We start from the raw sequence: 15,304 nt of genomic DNA, 5'->3' as shown, positions 1-15,304 counted from the left end.
ATCTTTTTTGTGGGGGGAGTTTATTTATGACTTGGTCAATTTCTTTTTCTGAATTAGGATTATTTAAGTACTCTATTTCCTATTCTGTCAATCTGGGTATTTTCAGATGAGAGCCTCCCATTCCCCCACCTGAACCCCTCCCACCTCTTCGTTGTACAGATTTCTACTTGCACATTCCATTGACGTTAAATAATTTACCCCATTCTCCTTCTCTCTTCCTCCCTCTTCTAGTGTATCCATTTTCCTCACCCTTTCCATTTCTTCTTCTAAGATTAAAACATAATCAAATCACTCCCAGGCCCTCTTGACAGGCTGGTATGATGTGCCCATAAAAGCAAGATGCAATTTAATAGGTCTTCACTTAGGTTAAGTAAATCAACTTATATTACAATATAACTGAGATTTGGTTGGAAAGTATTCTATGTTCGAGATTTACATGAACTGATGCAAAGTAAAATGATAACCTTAACCAGGAGAACATTGTACACAGTAGCAGCAATATTGTATGATGATCTATTTCACCATAGGATTGTATAAGGAAAGTATAGTGTAAAGTGTTACATAAATTCAAGCTGTTGTTATTGATATTAATAAAGGTTCCCCTCCCTTCCCTTATTTTCTCCTTGTGAATATCTAGGTGGAACATGTCAAGAGTATCGGGACTTACTGTAGAAAAACAATCTGATCTCAAAGACTCAAGCAAGCCACTGACCCTGGCCAGCTCATCCACTATTATGGACAATCTCAGGATGCAAAGTATTGGGCACTGAATGAGTTTGAATACTTATACAGTAGAACATAATTAGACTTGAAAATATTTTTTAAAAAGTTGTGGAATTATAGGCAACAGATTCTCAAAGGTTGAATTCACTTTCAGTATCATTCATGATAACTACCAATAATTTTAGAAATGTTTCAATCACTCTCAGATTCAAACTTCATAGAATTTAAAGATGGAAGAGATGCTTAAAAGTCATCTGGTTTAATCCTTTCATTTTAAAGACAAGGAAATTGAGGCCCAGAATGATTAGGTGACTTACCCAAAGTCACACAGATAGTAGCAGAGTCAATATTTGAACCCTGCACCTCTGACTACAAATGTAATTTTATAATCACTACACACATTGCCATGAAAAAATGGCAGAGTGGTAAGTTCATGTTCACCTAGAAGATTTGGGTTATTTAATGTAGTTTCCAAGACCCAATCAGATTTCAATCACCTTTTCCCAAAGAAAAGGTTCTGGGAAAAACAGAAAAAAAATAAGTGAGTAGCCATCTCTGAATAATGGGGGAAATGACAATTTTTAGGTACTACTTTTCACTGGAAGCACAGTGAGATCTCTTGTAGCTTGCTGAAATGCTCTGCAATAGTTGAAGGAACCAGTAATGTTTGCTTTGGAAAAGAAAACAGAAAAGGAAAATATGATAGATTTCTCCTATTATTGAGGGGCTGTTATGGAGAAGGGAGAATATATACCATAATTTTGCCAAGTGGAAGAATGATGACTAATGGATGGAAGTTTAAAGTGAGTGAACACAAGGAAAGACTCATTGGAAATCTTCAGCTATGGAAGAAGCTACTCTGTGAAGCAGTAATCACCACACAAGGAAGTGGGGAGGTATTCAAACAGATTCTTTGTGAACCATTTCTGACTGTGGGAGATTGAACTAGGTAACCTATAAGGAGGATACCATGGAATCTTAAGAGTTCAAAGGGATCTTAGGGCTTAGTTATTTTAATCCTCTACCTGGTAACCATCCCTAATACATGGACATCTCTCTTCTCTTTGAATACCTCTAGAATTCCTTTTCTCATAAGGCAGTATATTCCATTTTCAAACAGCTCTGGTTGTTAGGAAGTTCTTTTTGATATTGAGCTAGAGTCCACCTCCGTGTCACTTCCTTTTTTTAACATTTAATTTTTATCTGGTATGGTATACCATGCCTGTAATCCCTGCTACTGGGGAGACTGAAGTTGGTAGATTGTTCGGGCTAAGGAGTTTTGAGCTGCAGTAAGGTTAAAATTGATCAAGTGTCTGCACAAAGTCTAGAACCAATATGGTGAGTCCCTCTGCAAGCAAGAGGCTACCAGGCTACCTAAGGAGGGGCAAACCCATCCAGGTTTGAAATGAAGTAGGCCACAACTTCCCTGCCAATTAGTTGTTGGGTTGGGCCTGAGGGTGGCCACTCAGCTTCCAGCCTGAATGTAAGATGGGGAGACCCAGCCTCCCAAAGGAAAAAGTTGATGGTTTTAAAAAAATTAACATTTATTTTTTCTCTCCCTTCTCTTCTCCACTGGAACAACAAAAACAAAATCTTTTTAATAAATATTCATAGTAAAGCAAAATAAATTCCCCCATTGGTCATGTCAAAAAATATGACTCATTCTGCTTCTTGATTTCACCCATCACCACTCTGTCAGGAGATGGTATCATGATTCACCCTTCACCTGTCCTTTGCAATCTTGGTTGATTATTGAATCAGTCAGAATTGTTCTTAAGCCTTTCAGAGTTGTTTTTCTTTACAGTGGTGATGTTATTCCTTTCACCATTTCTTATAGCAGAGTAGTAATCCACTAATTCATATAACACAGTTGTTCAACCTTTTTGCCAGATGATGTGTTCCTCCTTGGTTTCCAGTTCTTTGCCACTCCAAAAAGAGCTGCTATAAATATTTTTGTATATATGGGTTATTTTCCCTCTTTCTTTGATCTCTTTGGGAAATGGGCTGTAACTTCCTTTCCAAGACTAGTATTCTATGCTTCTATTTATGATTTCAGATTTGCCCCCTTGCCAACTAGAGATGTATTTTCTTGTACTTTTTCCATGAGCCCATCCAAAAAAAGAAATTGTGCCATGATAAATAGTATTGCTAGAATTGAAGCCCGAAAAAATGTATCATTTGATGATGGGAAGTTGGTAGATTTTCTTATAACCTTTTCTGTGCATTGGTATTGAACATCAGTACATAGGAAAGCCTAGTAGGATTCCTCAGCCCCCCATTCTCTGTCCCCTCAACTCCTAGCCACTTTTCCAGGTGAGTGTCTATCAGCAGATAAGACTTGGATTGTATTGCTAGTGAATCAAAAGTGGATCAGGAAACTGAAGGACTTTTGGATATAGATTATATCTTTATTTCTTTCTATGAAAGCTCTTATTCTCTTTTTTAAAAAGGAGGACATAGGGAGTGTCAAGATGTTGAAAGAGAGATACGGAGGAGGGGATCATAGCTTCTTATAATCATGATCTTTGTGCAAAAAATAGAGTGAAGTTTTCAAAGACCAGGGTGGATGTAGCAAAAGAACCAATTCAAGAGGCTTTTAAATTAAAATTTAGAGGAAAGGGAGACATTTGCCCTTTAAAATAAAAAAAAGCCCAAACCTGATGATATTTACAAAGGTAGAAAAGAAAGTTTCCAGGATCAGTTCTCAAGTGAAACTAATGAGAGAGGGACAACAATATTTTTGTTTTCAGATTTTCATATACCAGTATATATAGGTATATGTATAGGTGTAGGTAATGAACAAATTGAACTTGAAATTAATATTAGATCAGATATGCCTATGATTTGGATGTATAGCATGAATGACTAAAATACGATAATGGAAATATATGACTCATTCATTTTTCTTTTTTTGGTGAGGCAATCGGGGTTAAGTGACTTGCCCAGGTTCACATAGCTAGTAATTGTCAAGTGTCTGAGGTTAGATATGAACTCAGGTCCTCCTGACTGCACTATCCACTGCTCCATCTAGCTGCCGCTAAGAGTTGTTAATTCATTTTTAAACATATATAACTCCTTTAAAAGAAACAAATTAAGTAGGAGATGTAAGGGGTATAGAAGGTTATGGGAATCTATAACCTAAAAGGTTATGGGACAACCTATAGAAGGTTATGGGAATCTATAACCTAAAAGATAGAAATATGGTAGTACTTGGGCAAAGATAAAAGAGTATAGGAGGGGGCAGCTGGGTGGTACAGTGGATAAAGCACTGGCCCTGGATTCAGGAGGACCTGAATTCAAATGTGACCTTAGACACTTGACAATTACTAGCTATGTGAACCTGGGCAAGTCACAACCCTCATTGCCCCACTAAAAAAAAAAGAGTATAGGAAATAATATTGTCTTGGAAACACATTACATGCAAAATAGGCAGCATGAGCAATGCTTCCAAATGCAAATCATCAAACTAATGTAGAAGCAAGATGTGTGGTGGTGATGATCAACAATATAAGCTATTCAGGCATTTGTCTGAAGTCTCATTCTGATGAATTCATGACTTGCTTTGGTTACAATTTCATTTTCTGAAGGTTGAAGAAGCAACAAGGAACACTACTGCCCTGAACTTAATTCTGACCAGTTGAGACTTGTTTTGAAATGTGAAAGTGATGGGGACCTTGGAAGATTGTGAGCATGTAAACTTAACTGCCCATGACTACTGAGAAAAAAGAATACTGAACATTATTATACCTTATGATACTAAATAACAACTATAAAGTTTGTAATATCATTGAATGACATCATTGTTATTATGCTTTAACAAGATCTCGAACTGTTTGAAGAAATGATAGATGTGATCCTGTGGCCAAAGCCTCTAAAAGGGATCCAGAAGGATGGTTTGTGATCAGTATCAAAATGAGGAAGAAAAGGGGAGCCAACTCAACAAAGCAGTGTGGTCAAACAAAGAAATCTCTAGTGAGCTCACATTTTAAAAGGGCAGGTACGAGGGGCAGCTAGGTGGCGCAGTGGACAAAGCACCAGCCCTGGATTCAGGAGTACCTGAGTTCAAATCTGGCCTCAGACACTTGACACTTACTAGCTGTGTGACCCTGGGGAAGTCACTTAACCCCCATTGCCCCACCAAAAAAAAAGAAAGAAAGAAAGAAAGATAGCATCAGCAGAGTCTGACAATCTATGCAATATCCCTCACCCATCATCCCCATGATCAAGGGTGAAACAGGTGGGAGATATATCAAGGATTAACTAACAATTAAAGAAAGGACGGTGAGATAAAATGATCTGGGGAAGGAAATGGCAAACTATTCCAGTATCTTTGCTAGGTGGTGCAGTAGATAAATCACCAGCCCTGGATTCAGGAGTACCTGAGTTCAAATCCAGCCTCAGACACTTAACACTTACTAGCTGTGTGACCCTGGGCAAGTCACTTAACCCTCATTGCCCTGCAAAACAACAACAACAACAACAATAAGAGTTATGTTCAGAGCAGGAACAACAGGAAGAAAGGCAGATAAATGAAAGAAACTTTGGACTTGGATTCAAATGGGAAAAATCACCTTTCCAGTCTTGAGGTTTCAGTTTCCTCATTTTTGAAAGGAGATGCTGGACCTCTAAGGTCCCTCTAACCTCTTGTATTGTTCTCTGACTTTGTGAAGGATGGGTTTCTCTGTTTGAGCCTACAGTATAATGTTGAGATGACAAAACTAATCAATTCTTATTGGACTTTCATCTCTTCCATCAAGAGAAATGATCTTTGAGCATGAGAGTATAACAAACATGGTTAGGAGAGAACTGAATCCCAAGATAGGTGAGGAGCTAAGGAGAAAACTTCCATTTGGTTTTGTTTTGTTTTGTTTAGTTTTTTTTAGTGAGGCAATTGGGGTTAAGTGACTTGCCCAGGGTCACACAGCTAGTAAGTGTTAAGTGTCTGAGGCCAGATTTGAACTCAGGTACTCCTGACTCCAGGGCCGGTGCTCTATCCACTGCACCACCTAGCTGCCCCCCATTTGGTTTTTAATAAACTTAATTCTCCAGGCTCAAATGAACAAGGTGATAACATGACTTATGGATGTAGTCTCAGAAATACTATTGACGGTTTTCAGAAGTTATTGAGACTGAAGGATATATTAGTAGATTTAATGTGCAAATTTTGCTTTAATATTTTACAGGGAAAATGGGGGGGGTGGTAGGCAGAATGGCACGGTGGAAAGAATGCTGGATTTGGAGTGAGAGGACCCAGGTTCATATCCTGGCCTTGCTACTTGTGTGACCATTGGAAGGTTTTCACCTCTTAGGACCTCAGCTTCTTCATTTGTAGAATGAGAGAGTTCTACCTCTAACCATAAATGACCTATGAGGTCCCTTCTGGATCTAAATCTACGATTCTTTGATCAATCTTGGAAGCAACAGACCAGTTATCTTGACATGAATTCCTGGCAAAGTAGTAGAAAGGATAAGAAATTATGGCGGATGCTATCTAGGGGAGGGGGGAGGGAGGGGAGGGAGGGAGGAAAAATCTGAAATTGGAAAGCTTGTATAAACAAAAGTTGAGAACTATCTTTACATGTAACAGGAAAAAAAAGAAATAAAATACTTTATTGGAAAAAAAAAGAAATTATGGTGGAACCACTGTAAGTGATTATTTGGAGCACAAGTCATGCCAAACTAACCTCCTCCTCTTTTATGTTAAGGCAGGTAAGTGGACTGGCAGATTAGGAAGGATATTGTCAATATTAGTATACTTTGATTTCTACAGGGCACTTGATAACATAGCTTATGAATTAGGTAGTTCGTGACTGGTTAGAAAATAATGCCTAGTGTTGGTGGATGAATCAGTTTCTATCATAGGGGTTTGGGGGCAGAGGGTGATCTCTAGTGATTGTGTCTCATTACAGCACTCATTAATTCTTTCCATGAAGCCAGAGAAGCCACGTGTATTGATTCTGGAGAGGATACAGAGCTACAACGGAGAGCTGATATGTTAAATAACAAAGTCAATATTCAAAAAAAAATTTCAGCAGGCTCCAATGCTGAGCCCAAGAAAGAATTTAACATGGAAGTTTTTTCCATTTTTTTCAACTTTTTGGGGGTTTTGTTGAGGAACCTCAGCAAAATCTCTCAATGGGTTTTAAAATCCTTAATAGTACGGTAAAGAGAATGGTTTGAAATATCCAGTTAAAATCATCAATATTCACTCAAGGAATTATTTTATGCCACCTTGGTCTTTAGTCTTATATTTAATTTTACTTTCTTGCTTCATACTGACTCTTCCTTTTTCACTGTTAAAGAAAAAGATATGTCAAGAAGAATTCCAGGCAAGAAAAAGAGGAGATTTCGAGTAAATGATGAGGAGTCAGAACTATCACTGACCAGGAAACAGAGTATCTTCTCTACGGAGCTGGATGTCATGCCTCTTCTTGCTGGTAGTTTTCAGTTTAAACAGTTTTTTAACTGATTTAAAATTTTTATTTTAAAAGTCTATTGATTTATGAATATGTGTGTATTATATGCATATAATATATATTTAAAATTTTACTGCCTCTACCTAAAAGTGTACCAGAATATTTAGAAAAGCATAGCTTAGAATTGTCAAATTTTGAAGCAGAGATTATGTAGGAGATCATGTAGGTTCTCGCTAGAAAGCTCCCAATAGAAATTTCCCATGCCAATGACTTCTGAGTATAAAGGTCAAGTTCAAGGTCACAAATTTAGACCTAGAAGGCCCCACTAGCTTAAATAATTTATCTCAACCAGGGAAACAGATCCAGAGTAGTTAGGGAAATGCAATGAAACTGGTTCTATCAACTCTTCGCCTCCCAAAGGGCAATCTGTGACTCTTCCATTTTGGCTGCAGTTTCCTTTCCTTATGGGTAAAAATTATATGAACACAAAAAAAGAACAAGGAAATGGCAGTGGACACTTCTCTTACTCTTCATACAAGTTTATCAACTCTTCCATCAGCCACATTATGAGGTGAAAGCAGTGATGATCTAATGTGATCTGACAAGAAGTGGCCGATAAGGTACCAACTATGAAGAAGACTCATTGCCTTAGCACTGGCTGTTAGCCATGCCTGGGATACTTTTCCTTCTCACCTCCACCTTTTGAATTCCCTGATTTTCTTCAAGATTCAGTCCATTGTGACCCCCTTTCCACTTTTACAAAGACTGTGGAATGGTGGAAGAGGGGCCAAAGATGATAAGAATGAAACATTTTCAATGGATAGCCTTTTATTATTATTTTTTTTTTTTAGTGAGGCAGTTGGGGTTAAGTGACTTGCCCAAGGTCACACAGCTAGTAAGTGTTAAGTGTCCGAGGCTAGATTTGAACTCAGGTACTCCTGACTCCAGGGCTGGTGCTCTATCCACTGCGCCACCTAGCGCCCCCAATGGATAGCTTTTAATGGTTTAAAAACCATTTTCTTCCCATGTTTATATTTACATTGTAAGGAGAAAGCAAACTGCATTTTAATTATAGGTATATGCCAAGTGGCAGTGCTAATTGGTATAGTAAAACCATATCAGAGGAAACAAGTTAATGAATGGGACACTTATTTTCATAACAGCAATGTTGTGAATGGGATGATTAGCAGATTGGCTTTTAAGAGGTAACTTCCTAGAGAGGTCAGTTACTGCTAACCTGAAGCATGTAAGCAACCTATGATTAGAACATTATTTCATAAAGAGAGTGGGGATTAGTTATATAATGTATTAATAAAGATGTGAAATAGTTCCTTAATTAGGGGAACCTTGTTCATTGTATGTAATTATACTTTTAGGAAGGATCCACTTGCCTGAAGTTAGCAGCTTATATGCAGAATATATTTGGGGCAGCATGTTAAAAAACAATAAATAAGGCCATTTGTTTTTCATAACTAAAAAGATTTGTTACAAGGGTGTTTACTCCTCCTTTTCCCCTAAGGTGGTTGGAGAAATGGGAGAGAAAAAAATAGATTCTTGTTAATTGAAAACAAAAATTAAAAAAAAAAATAAGGCCAAGCTACTGGTGAATTTCCTCCCCCCCCCCATTTCTCTAGACTAAAAAAAAATAGTTGCAAGGCTATTCAATATGTTTGTACTCATATATGATGAGCTCCCTCTGCTGGCTTTAATGCAAAGTATTTGAGTTAAAAATATTTCTTCAGAATCATATTTTTCTTTTCCTATGATCTGCAGGATCCTTGTCATTTTCAGTGATTTTTGAAAAATGTTGCAAAATAGTGGGGTGTTTTTTGTTTGTTTTTGTTTTTCTCTACATAAACGCTGACTAAAATTCAAAAAAAATTTTTAGTCTTAGGATCACAGAATTGTAGAGTGGTGAGGGGTTATAGAAATTATTCAGTTCTTGACTCAATCTAAATCTCCTCATATAAATTATACAGATGCTGTATTTATGGATACCTGACAGCAGATAATACAGAATTATAGAATTGAGTTCTACAGGAATCAGGAGAATTGAATTGGCTGCAGCAACTGGTTTACCTTTGAAACAGTGTGGGGAAAAATCAGTGTATGTGTTTAAAAAATCATACTTTGGATCATGTGTTATAGTCCATAATGATTAGAATAATTTCTCTTGTTTCAGAATTCTTTTCTGAAGAATATTTTGTAGCCACATTAACCAATCACAGACGTTTTTATTTATATCAGATCAGTTCCTAGCTACACATGTGACCTTTTTGAATACATTTCAAAAAGTAGAATCTTCATAAATTGACTTCCTGAAAAGCAAAAGAGAATTGGTGTTTGGAGCAAAGTGTCATCTTGAATGACTTTGGTACCTTCCTTATTATCCCTCACATGGTGACTATTCAATAAACAATGCTTATGCCATATAGTAAGGACCCATTCCAAATACAAGAAAGTCTGTACCATCCTACAATAGTTACACTTTAGGGGAATACCTGACCTGCAAATATTTGTTTCAGAGAATTTATGAAATTCAGAAAACTTTATGTGTGTTTTTTTAGCTTGTTAGTAAGATTTGAGGGCAGCAAGGTGACACAGTGGATAGAATGTCATGCCTGGAGTCAGGAAGACTCATCTTCTTGAGTTCAAATTCAGACTCAGACACTTGTTAGCTGTGTTACTCTGGGCAAGTCACTTAATCCTGTTTGGCTCAGTTTCCTCATGTGTAAAATTAACTGGAGAAGGAAATGGCAAACCACTCTAGTGTCTTTGCTGAGAAAATCCCAAATGGGGTCACAGAGTCAGACGTGACTGAAAAATGACTGAACAATAATACAACAAAAGTTAAAAATGAATTAACATTAAAATTAGTTTAAAAATTTAATCCATGAAAAGTGTTCAGTGCCTTGGAGCCCTGAAGTAGATTTCATTTGATTTGTGGTGAATAAGAGTTTTTCTGTGGTGCATATGTTTTTCCACAGGACAGAAAACTGTCGTGAGTCATGCCAAAGAGAAAAACGCCAAAATTTTGGATTGCTTTTTGAGTTTAACAGTAGATGTCCCACTTATGACTGAGAAACAGAAGCAGGATTTAAACCCTTTGGTTATAAAGATCAAGTCTGTTGCTTACCTTCCTACAGGTCCTGTGCCTCTCGATCAACTACAGGTAATTTTCTCTTTCTTTCTTTCTTTCTTTCTTTCTTTCTTTCTTTCTTTCTTTCTTTCTTTCTTTCTTTCTTTCTTTCTTTCTTTCTTTCTTTCTTTCCTTCTTCTTCTTCTTCTTCTTCTTCTTCTTCTTCTTCTTCTTCTTCTTCTTCTTCTTCTTCTTCTTCTTCTTCTTCTTTTTGGTGAGGCATTTGGGGTTAAGTGACTTGCCCAGGGTCACACAGCTAGGAAGTGTCAAGTGTCTGAGGTCGGATTTGAACTCAGGTCCTCCTGACTCCAGGGCCGGTGCTCTATCCACTGCGCCACCTAGCTGCCCTCAACTGCAGGTAATTTTCTGCTCTCATTTTCTCTTATTCCCAAATAATGCCAAATTTTGAACAGCTTTCTCTTCCTGAATTTGCTCCCCTTTCCAAGTTTTACATAGCCAATCAACATCAACTCTAAGTGACATACCTTTTAAATAAGTGTTTATTGATGTCTTCTTACCTCAGCATCCCTCTCTGCCTCCCTCCCGGAGAGCCATCAGTGATAGACTTTTTATAAAAATTGGAATCTTAGTAATAATCTTCAGTTGCATTATCCCTCCTTGCAGAAAAATATGGATCCTGTTGCATAAACAGATATAGCTAATTCCACTTAGGGAATGGGGCATGATAAGATTCCTCTGATTCTTTTGAGAGTAAATATTCAGATTAGAATCTGTGGAAACCCCAATTTACCAAATACTAGGCACAATGGTCCCACCTGTTCATTCCATCATTTTCCAAATAGTGAGAGCATTGGCTTGTCCGTTGAGTTTTTAGCTTTCCTACTGGAGTGTCCAAGGAGGACTAGCACCTCTGGTGTGAGGGCTTGCCAAGCTCTTTTTTTTTTTTTTTAGGGCAATGGGGTTTAAGTGACTTGCCCAGGGTCACACAGCTAGTAAGTGTCTGAGGCTGGGTTTGAACTCAGGTCCTCCTGAATCCAAGGCCAGTGCTTTATCCACTGTGCCACCTAGCTGCCCCCTATTGCCAAGCTCTTTTTAGGGCTGCTCATCTAACTTTTGTGTCTACCTGGCACTCAATTCTTACCTGTGGCTCCAAGAAGCTGTAGCATGTACATGGGCCACACTCTAGTAGAACTGCCTCAGCAGAGAGGTTGATAACCCATAACCCTGATAACCTGTAACCCATGGGCCACAAACCAGAAAGTGAGTCATGGGGGTGTCTACCCCAAGCATGTGAAGATGTCCCCCAGCGGAATGGGTGGATGAGAATATTTCCTTCCAACAGCCATGAAGGCGACTGAAGCAGTTGCTGTGGAGTGCCCAGAGCTTGATCAGACCTTGAAGATGCCAAGATCACCCACTGCATCCTAGGCCATCGCCAGTTGTCTTGACTTTTGTCCTGCCATTGGGCTTCAGTGACTCTGGAAGACAGAGTGAGCCCCATGACTTGGTACAACTCTGTCTCACTGAAATGGAGACATCACCTTGTGATGTTATTGGTCCTCATCAAAAACAAAGGACAAATAATAACTTTCCTACTGACTGTGGTACAACCGGATTCCGGCTGTTTCAGTTGGTTAAATCACTGTAAGGTCTGGCGACCTTACAATATAAGTTTATGTAATGTCAGAGTTGGAAAGGATCTTAAAAACTACCCAGCCCAAGCCTCTCATTTAACAGAAGAGAAACGAAGACCTAGGGAAGTAAAAGGATCTGTCTGAGGTCAGTTTGCTAGTTGGCGGCAGAGCTACCAGAGGTAGAAGAAGCTAGGCATTTTTTTGCTAGTCCAGGCTCCATGATGCCTTGTTGAATCTGACCCTTCTAGCCTCTTGTTGCACGATAGATTTACTCTAATACACCTGTCACCCTTGACCTCTTGGTCATGAATTCCTGAAGAATGTTTTTTGGATGTTAATCTTGTTATTGCAGATTGGGTGGCCATTAGCCATTTCTGAGAAGCTGTATATGAAGGGTTATTTCCTGTGACCAAATGCTGTGATCATAGCGAAACCTTAGTTATTGTCTTCACAGTGTCAGAGAACAGGGACCATTGTGTCAGAAATGTTACCAAGTTACCATTTAAAGTGTCTCTTGTCTTTGAAGCAGGAGTCTGTCATTCAGGAGTCAGCCATCTAGGTGCCACAGTGGAGAGAGTTCTGGACCTGGAGTCAAGAAGTCCTAAGTTCAAATCCAGCCTCAGACAATTACCAACAATGCAACCTTGTGCCTCAATTTACTTTTCTGTAAAGTGTGGATAGTAATAGCATCTACCTCCTAGGGTAGTAGTGAGGATAAAATGGAATAACATTTGTAAAGTGATTTACTCCACCATCTTGGCTCTGTCTGATGGTGGTTAGCATTTTAATCTGCTGCCCTAATCTCACTCATCATCCCTGTGACATACTATAATAAAGCACCCTTCTCTAGCCACCACTTACCTATATGTGTTGTCTTCTCTTTGAGGGTATGTGCTGGCTTTGCTTGATCTCTTTTAAATTTATGTCTCTAGTACTTACTGGCACTGTGCCTGGCACATAGTCAGAGATAGGGGATAGAGACCTAAATGTCAGTGGTATAGGGAATAATCAAACAATGGAACATCCTTCATGCAAGTTGTCACCTTATAGTCTTGGAAGGTTGCCTGGAGTTATAGAAGGTTATGACTTGTCCAGGGTCAGAACTTGATCTCTTTCTGGCTCCAAAGATGGCTCTCTGGCCGCCATGCCAGCCCATCATAGCAACCACATAAAACATCCATCCATTCATTCAACAGTTCCTGCCCTCAAGAGGCTTACATTTTATAAGGGGGGGGGGAATAAATGATGTAAAACAGAAGTATGTGCATGATGATTTGAGGAAAGACAATACTCACAGCTACGGGGATCAGGAAAGGAAGATTTCTTGAAGAGGTGGCCCATGAACTGAGCCTTGAAGGAAGCTAGGGATTGGAAGAAGTTTATAAAAGGATTATAGGAGGGAAGAGAGAGCACTGTAGGTGTGAGGGAAAGGCCCTGAAAAGGCAAAGAGGTGGGAAATGAGGTGTATGATTCAGGGACTGACATGTTTGGTGGGAGGGAAGAGCACATAAAGACAAGAAATGGTGAAGTACTCCCCATCCCCATTCCTCTTCCTGATCCACCCATGGAGGCATAGACTTCTGGGGCTTTGCCTTTATTAATTCAAGTTGTTGTTTGTCCTTCATTTTTTTTTTTTGTGGGGCAATGAGGGTTAAGTGACTTGCCCAAGGTCACACAGCTAGTGTCAAGTGTCTGAGGCTGGATTTGAACTCAGGTGCTCCTGAATCCAAGGCCGGTGCTTTTTCCACTGAGCCACCTAGCTGCCCCTTGTCCTTCATTTTTAAAAAGGACTAACAACATCATGGCTGATGTCTTGACTTGTTTGTGAATTGGATTTAAGGGAGACAATGCTGCACAAAGTCATCAGCTTTTGCTCCTTTTTCATGGGTCATCAAGATCTAGTGGCAAGACAAAAACCAGACAACTGGAGATGACCCAGGATGTGGTGAATGAACTTGGTGTCTTCAATGTCTGACCAACTTCTAAACACTCCACAGCACTGGCTTTGGCCGCTTTGTGGCTGTTGGGACGTATTGTTCTCATTTACCCATTCTGCGGGGGGATAGTCTTTACATGCTTGGGGTAGACAGCCCCCTAACTCAGTGACAGGTTTGAGGCTTATTGGTTACCTTCAACTGGGCTTAACCCATCTGCCAAGGCAGTTTGCCAGAGTGTGGCCCCTGTGCATACTACAGCTTCTTGGAGCCACAGGTGAGAGTTGGGTGGCAGGTGGACACCAAAGATGGATGAGCAGCCCTGCAAAGGGCTTGACAAGTCCTCACACCAGAGATGCCAGTCCTCCTTAATACCCCATATGCCCCATTAGTCCAAGTACATTCTACTCCTGCCTGACTTCTGGAAGCTAGATTAGAGTCTTGAGGAGCTTCCCCCAGTATTTAGTTCCCAATCCACCCAAGGGAAAAGAGCAGCCCTCAGAAACAACGGCCTTCTTTTCTCTTCTGTTTTGTGACTTGGTTTTAATACCCCGAACTCCACTGCCCCCTTCTTCCTATTCCCCTGTCTTTCCTCTTAATAGTTACCATTTGAAGGTTTGATTGAGTGGGAGTCCATTTTTTCTTTCTTCCTGCCCTTTTTATATTATGTGGGATAGAATAGAAGCCCTCTCATTTCTCCCAATTACCTTCAGTTCCCCATTCTGACAATAAATGAAATTCTAAATCAGCAATTACTTACTAGTCAATAGATCATCAGGCTAGTTCCCATCCCCAAAGAATCTTTTTTATGTAGTTTATATATATTTTCGATCCCTCTCACTAGCAGCTTACCTTATTATGAACTAATCACTCCAACCCCCAGGCTAGAAAAAGGCCTGGTAAACCTGAATTAAGTGAACCCTTTTCTTTATCCTTCTTGTTGTTTAGTCATTTTAGTCATGTCCAACTCTTTGTGACCTCATTTGGGGTTTTCTTGGCAGAGATACTGAAGTGGTTTTGCCATTTCTTTCTCCAGTTCATTTTACAGATGAGGAAACTGAGGCAAACAGGGTGAAGTGACCTGCCAAGGGTCACACAGCTAGTAAGTGTCTGAGACCAGATTTGAACTCATGAAGATGAGTCTTTTGATTCCAAGTCCACTGTGCCTGCCCTCCCCAAACTAACATATGTTTATTTGCTATACTGTCTCATTCTGCTTCCAGCCCCTAGGAGGCCCCAGAATATTAGATAGATCTTTTTTTTTTGTGGGGCAATGAGGGTCAAGTGACTTGCTCAGGGTCACACAGCTAGTAAGTGTCAAGTGTCTGAGGCAGGATCTGAACTCAGGTCCTCCTGGATCCAGGGCTGGTGCCCTATCCACTGCGCCACCCAGCTGCCTCCTAGGTAGATGTTTTCTGTAGGATTGATGGGAGGATTTCAGCTGGAATGAGAAGTTGTGTCTCTATACTACCGAAGAGGATATCCTTATCAAGAAAG

At 39.5% G+C, this 15,304-nt stretch overlaps 2 protein-coding genes across 2 annotated transcripts in view; both read left to right on the top strand.

Moving 5' to 3' along the window:
- Positions 1–770, top strand: part of LOC122753729 (uncharacterized protein CFAP92-like) — a 35,837-nt gene extending 35,067 nt beyond the window's left edge. The window contains exon 7 of the mRNA XM_044001373.1: positions 638–770. Coding sequence (XP_043857308.1) covers positions 638–770 — 133 coding nt within the window. The remainder of the gene's footprint in view (positions 1–637) is intronic.
- Positions 771–7,030: 6,260 nt separating this feature from the next.
- CFAP92 (cilia and flagella associated protein 92 (putative)) overlaps positions 7,031–15,304 on the top strand; it is a 40,043-nt gene continuing 31,769 nt past the window's right edge. Inside the window, exons 1-2 of the mRNA XM_043976326.1 lie at positions 7,031–7,160; positions 10,127–10,311. Coding sequence (XP_043832261.1) covers positions 7,034–7,160; positions 10,127–10,311 — 312 coding nt within the window. The 5' untranslated portion in view covers positions 7,031–7,033. The remainder of the gene's footprint in view (positions 7,161–10,126; positions 10,312–15,304) is intronic.

Source organism: Dromiciops gliroides, chromosome 1 (genome assembly GCF_019393635.1).
Source record: "Dromiciops gliroides isolate mDroGli1 chromosome 1, mDroGli1.pri, whole genome shotgun sequence".
NCBI lineage: Eukaryota > Metazoa > Chordata > Mammalia > Microbiotheria > Microbiotheriidae > Dromiciops > Dromiciops gliroides.
This window is presented reverse-complemented; position numbering and strand designations above follow the sequence as displayed.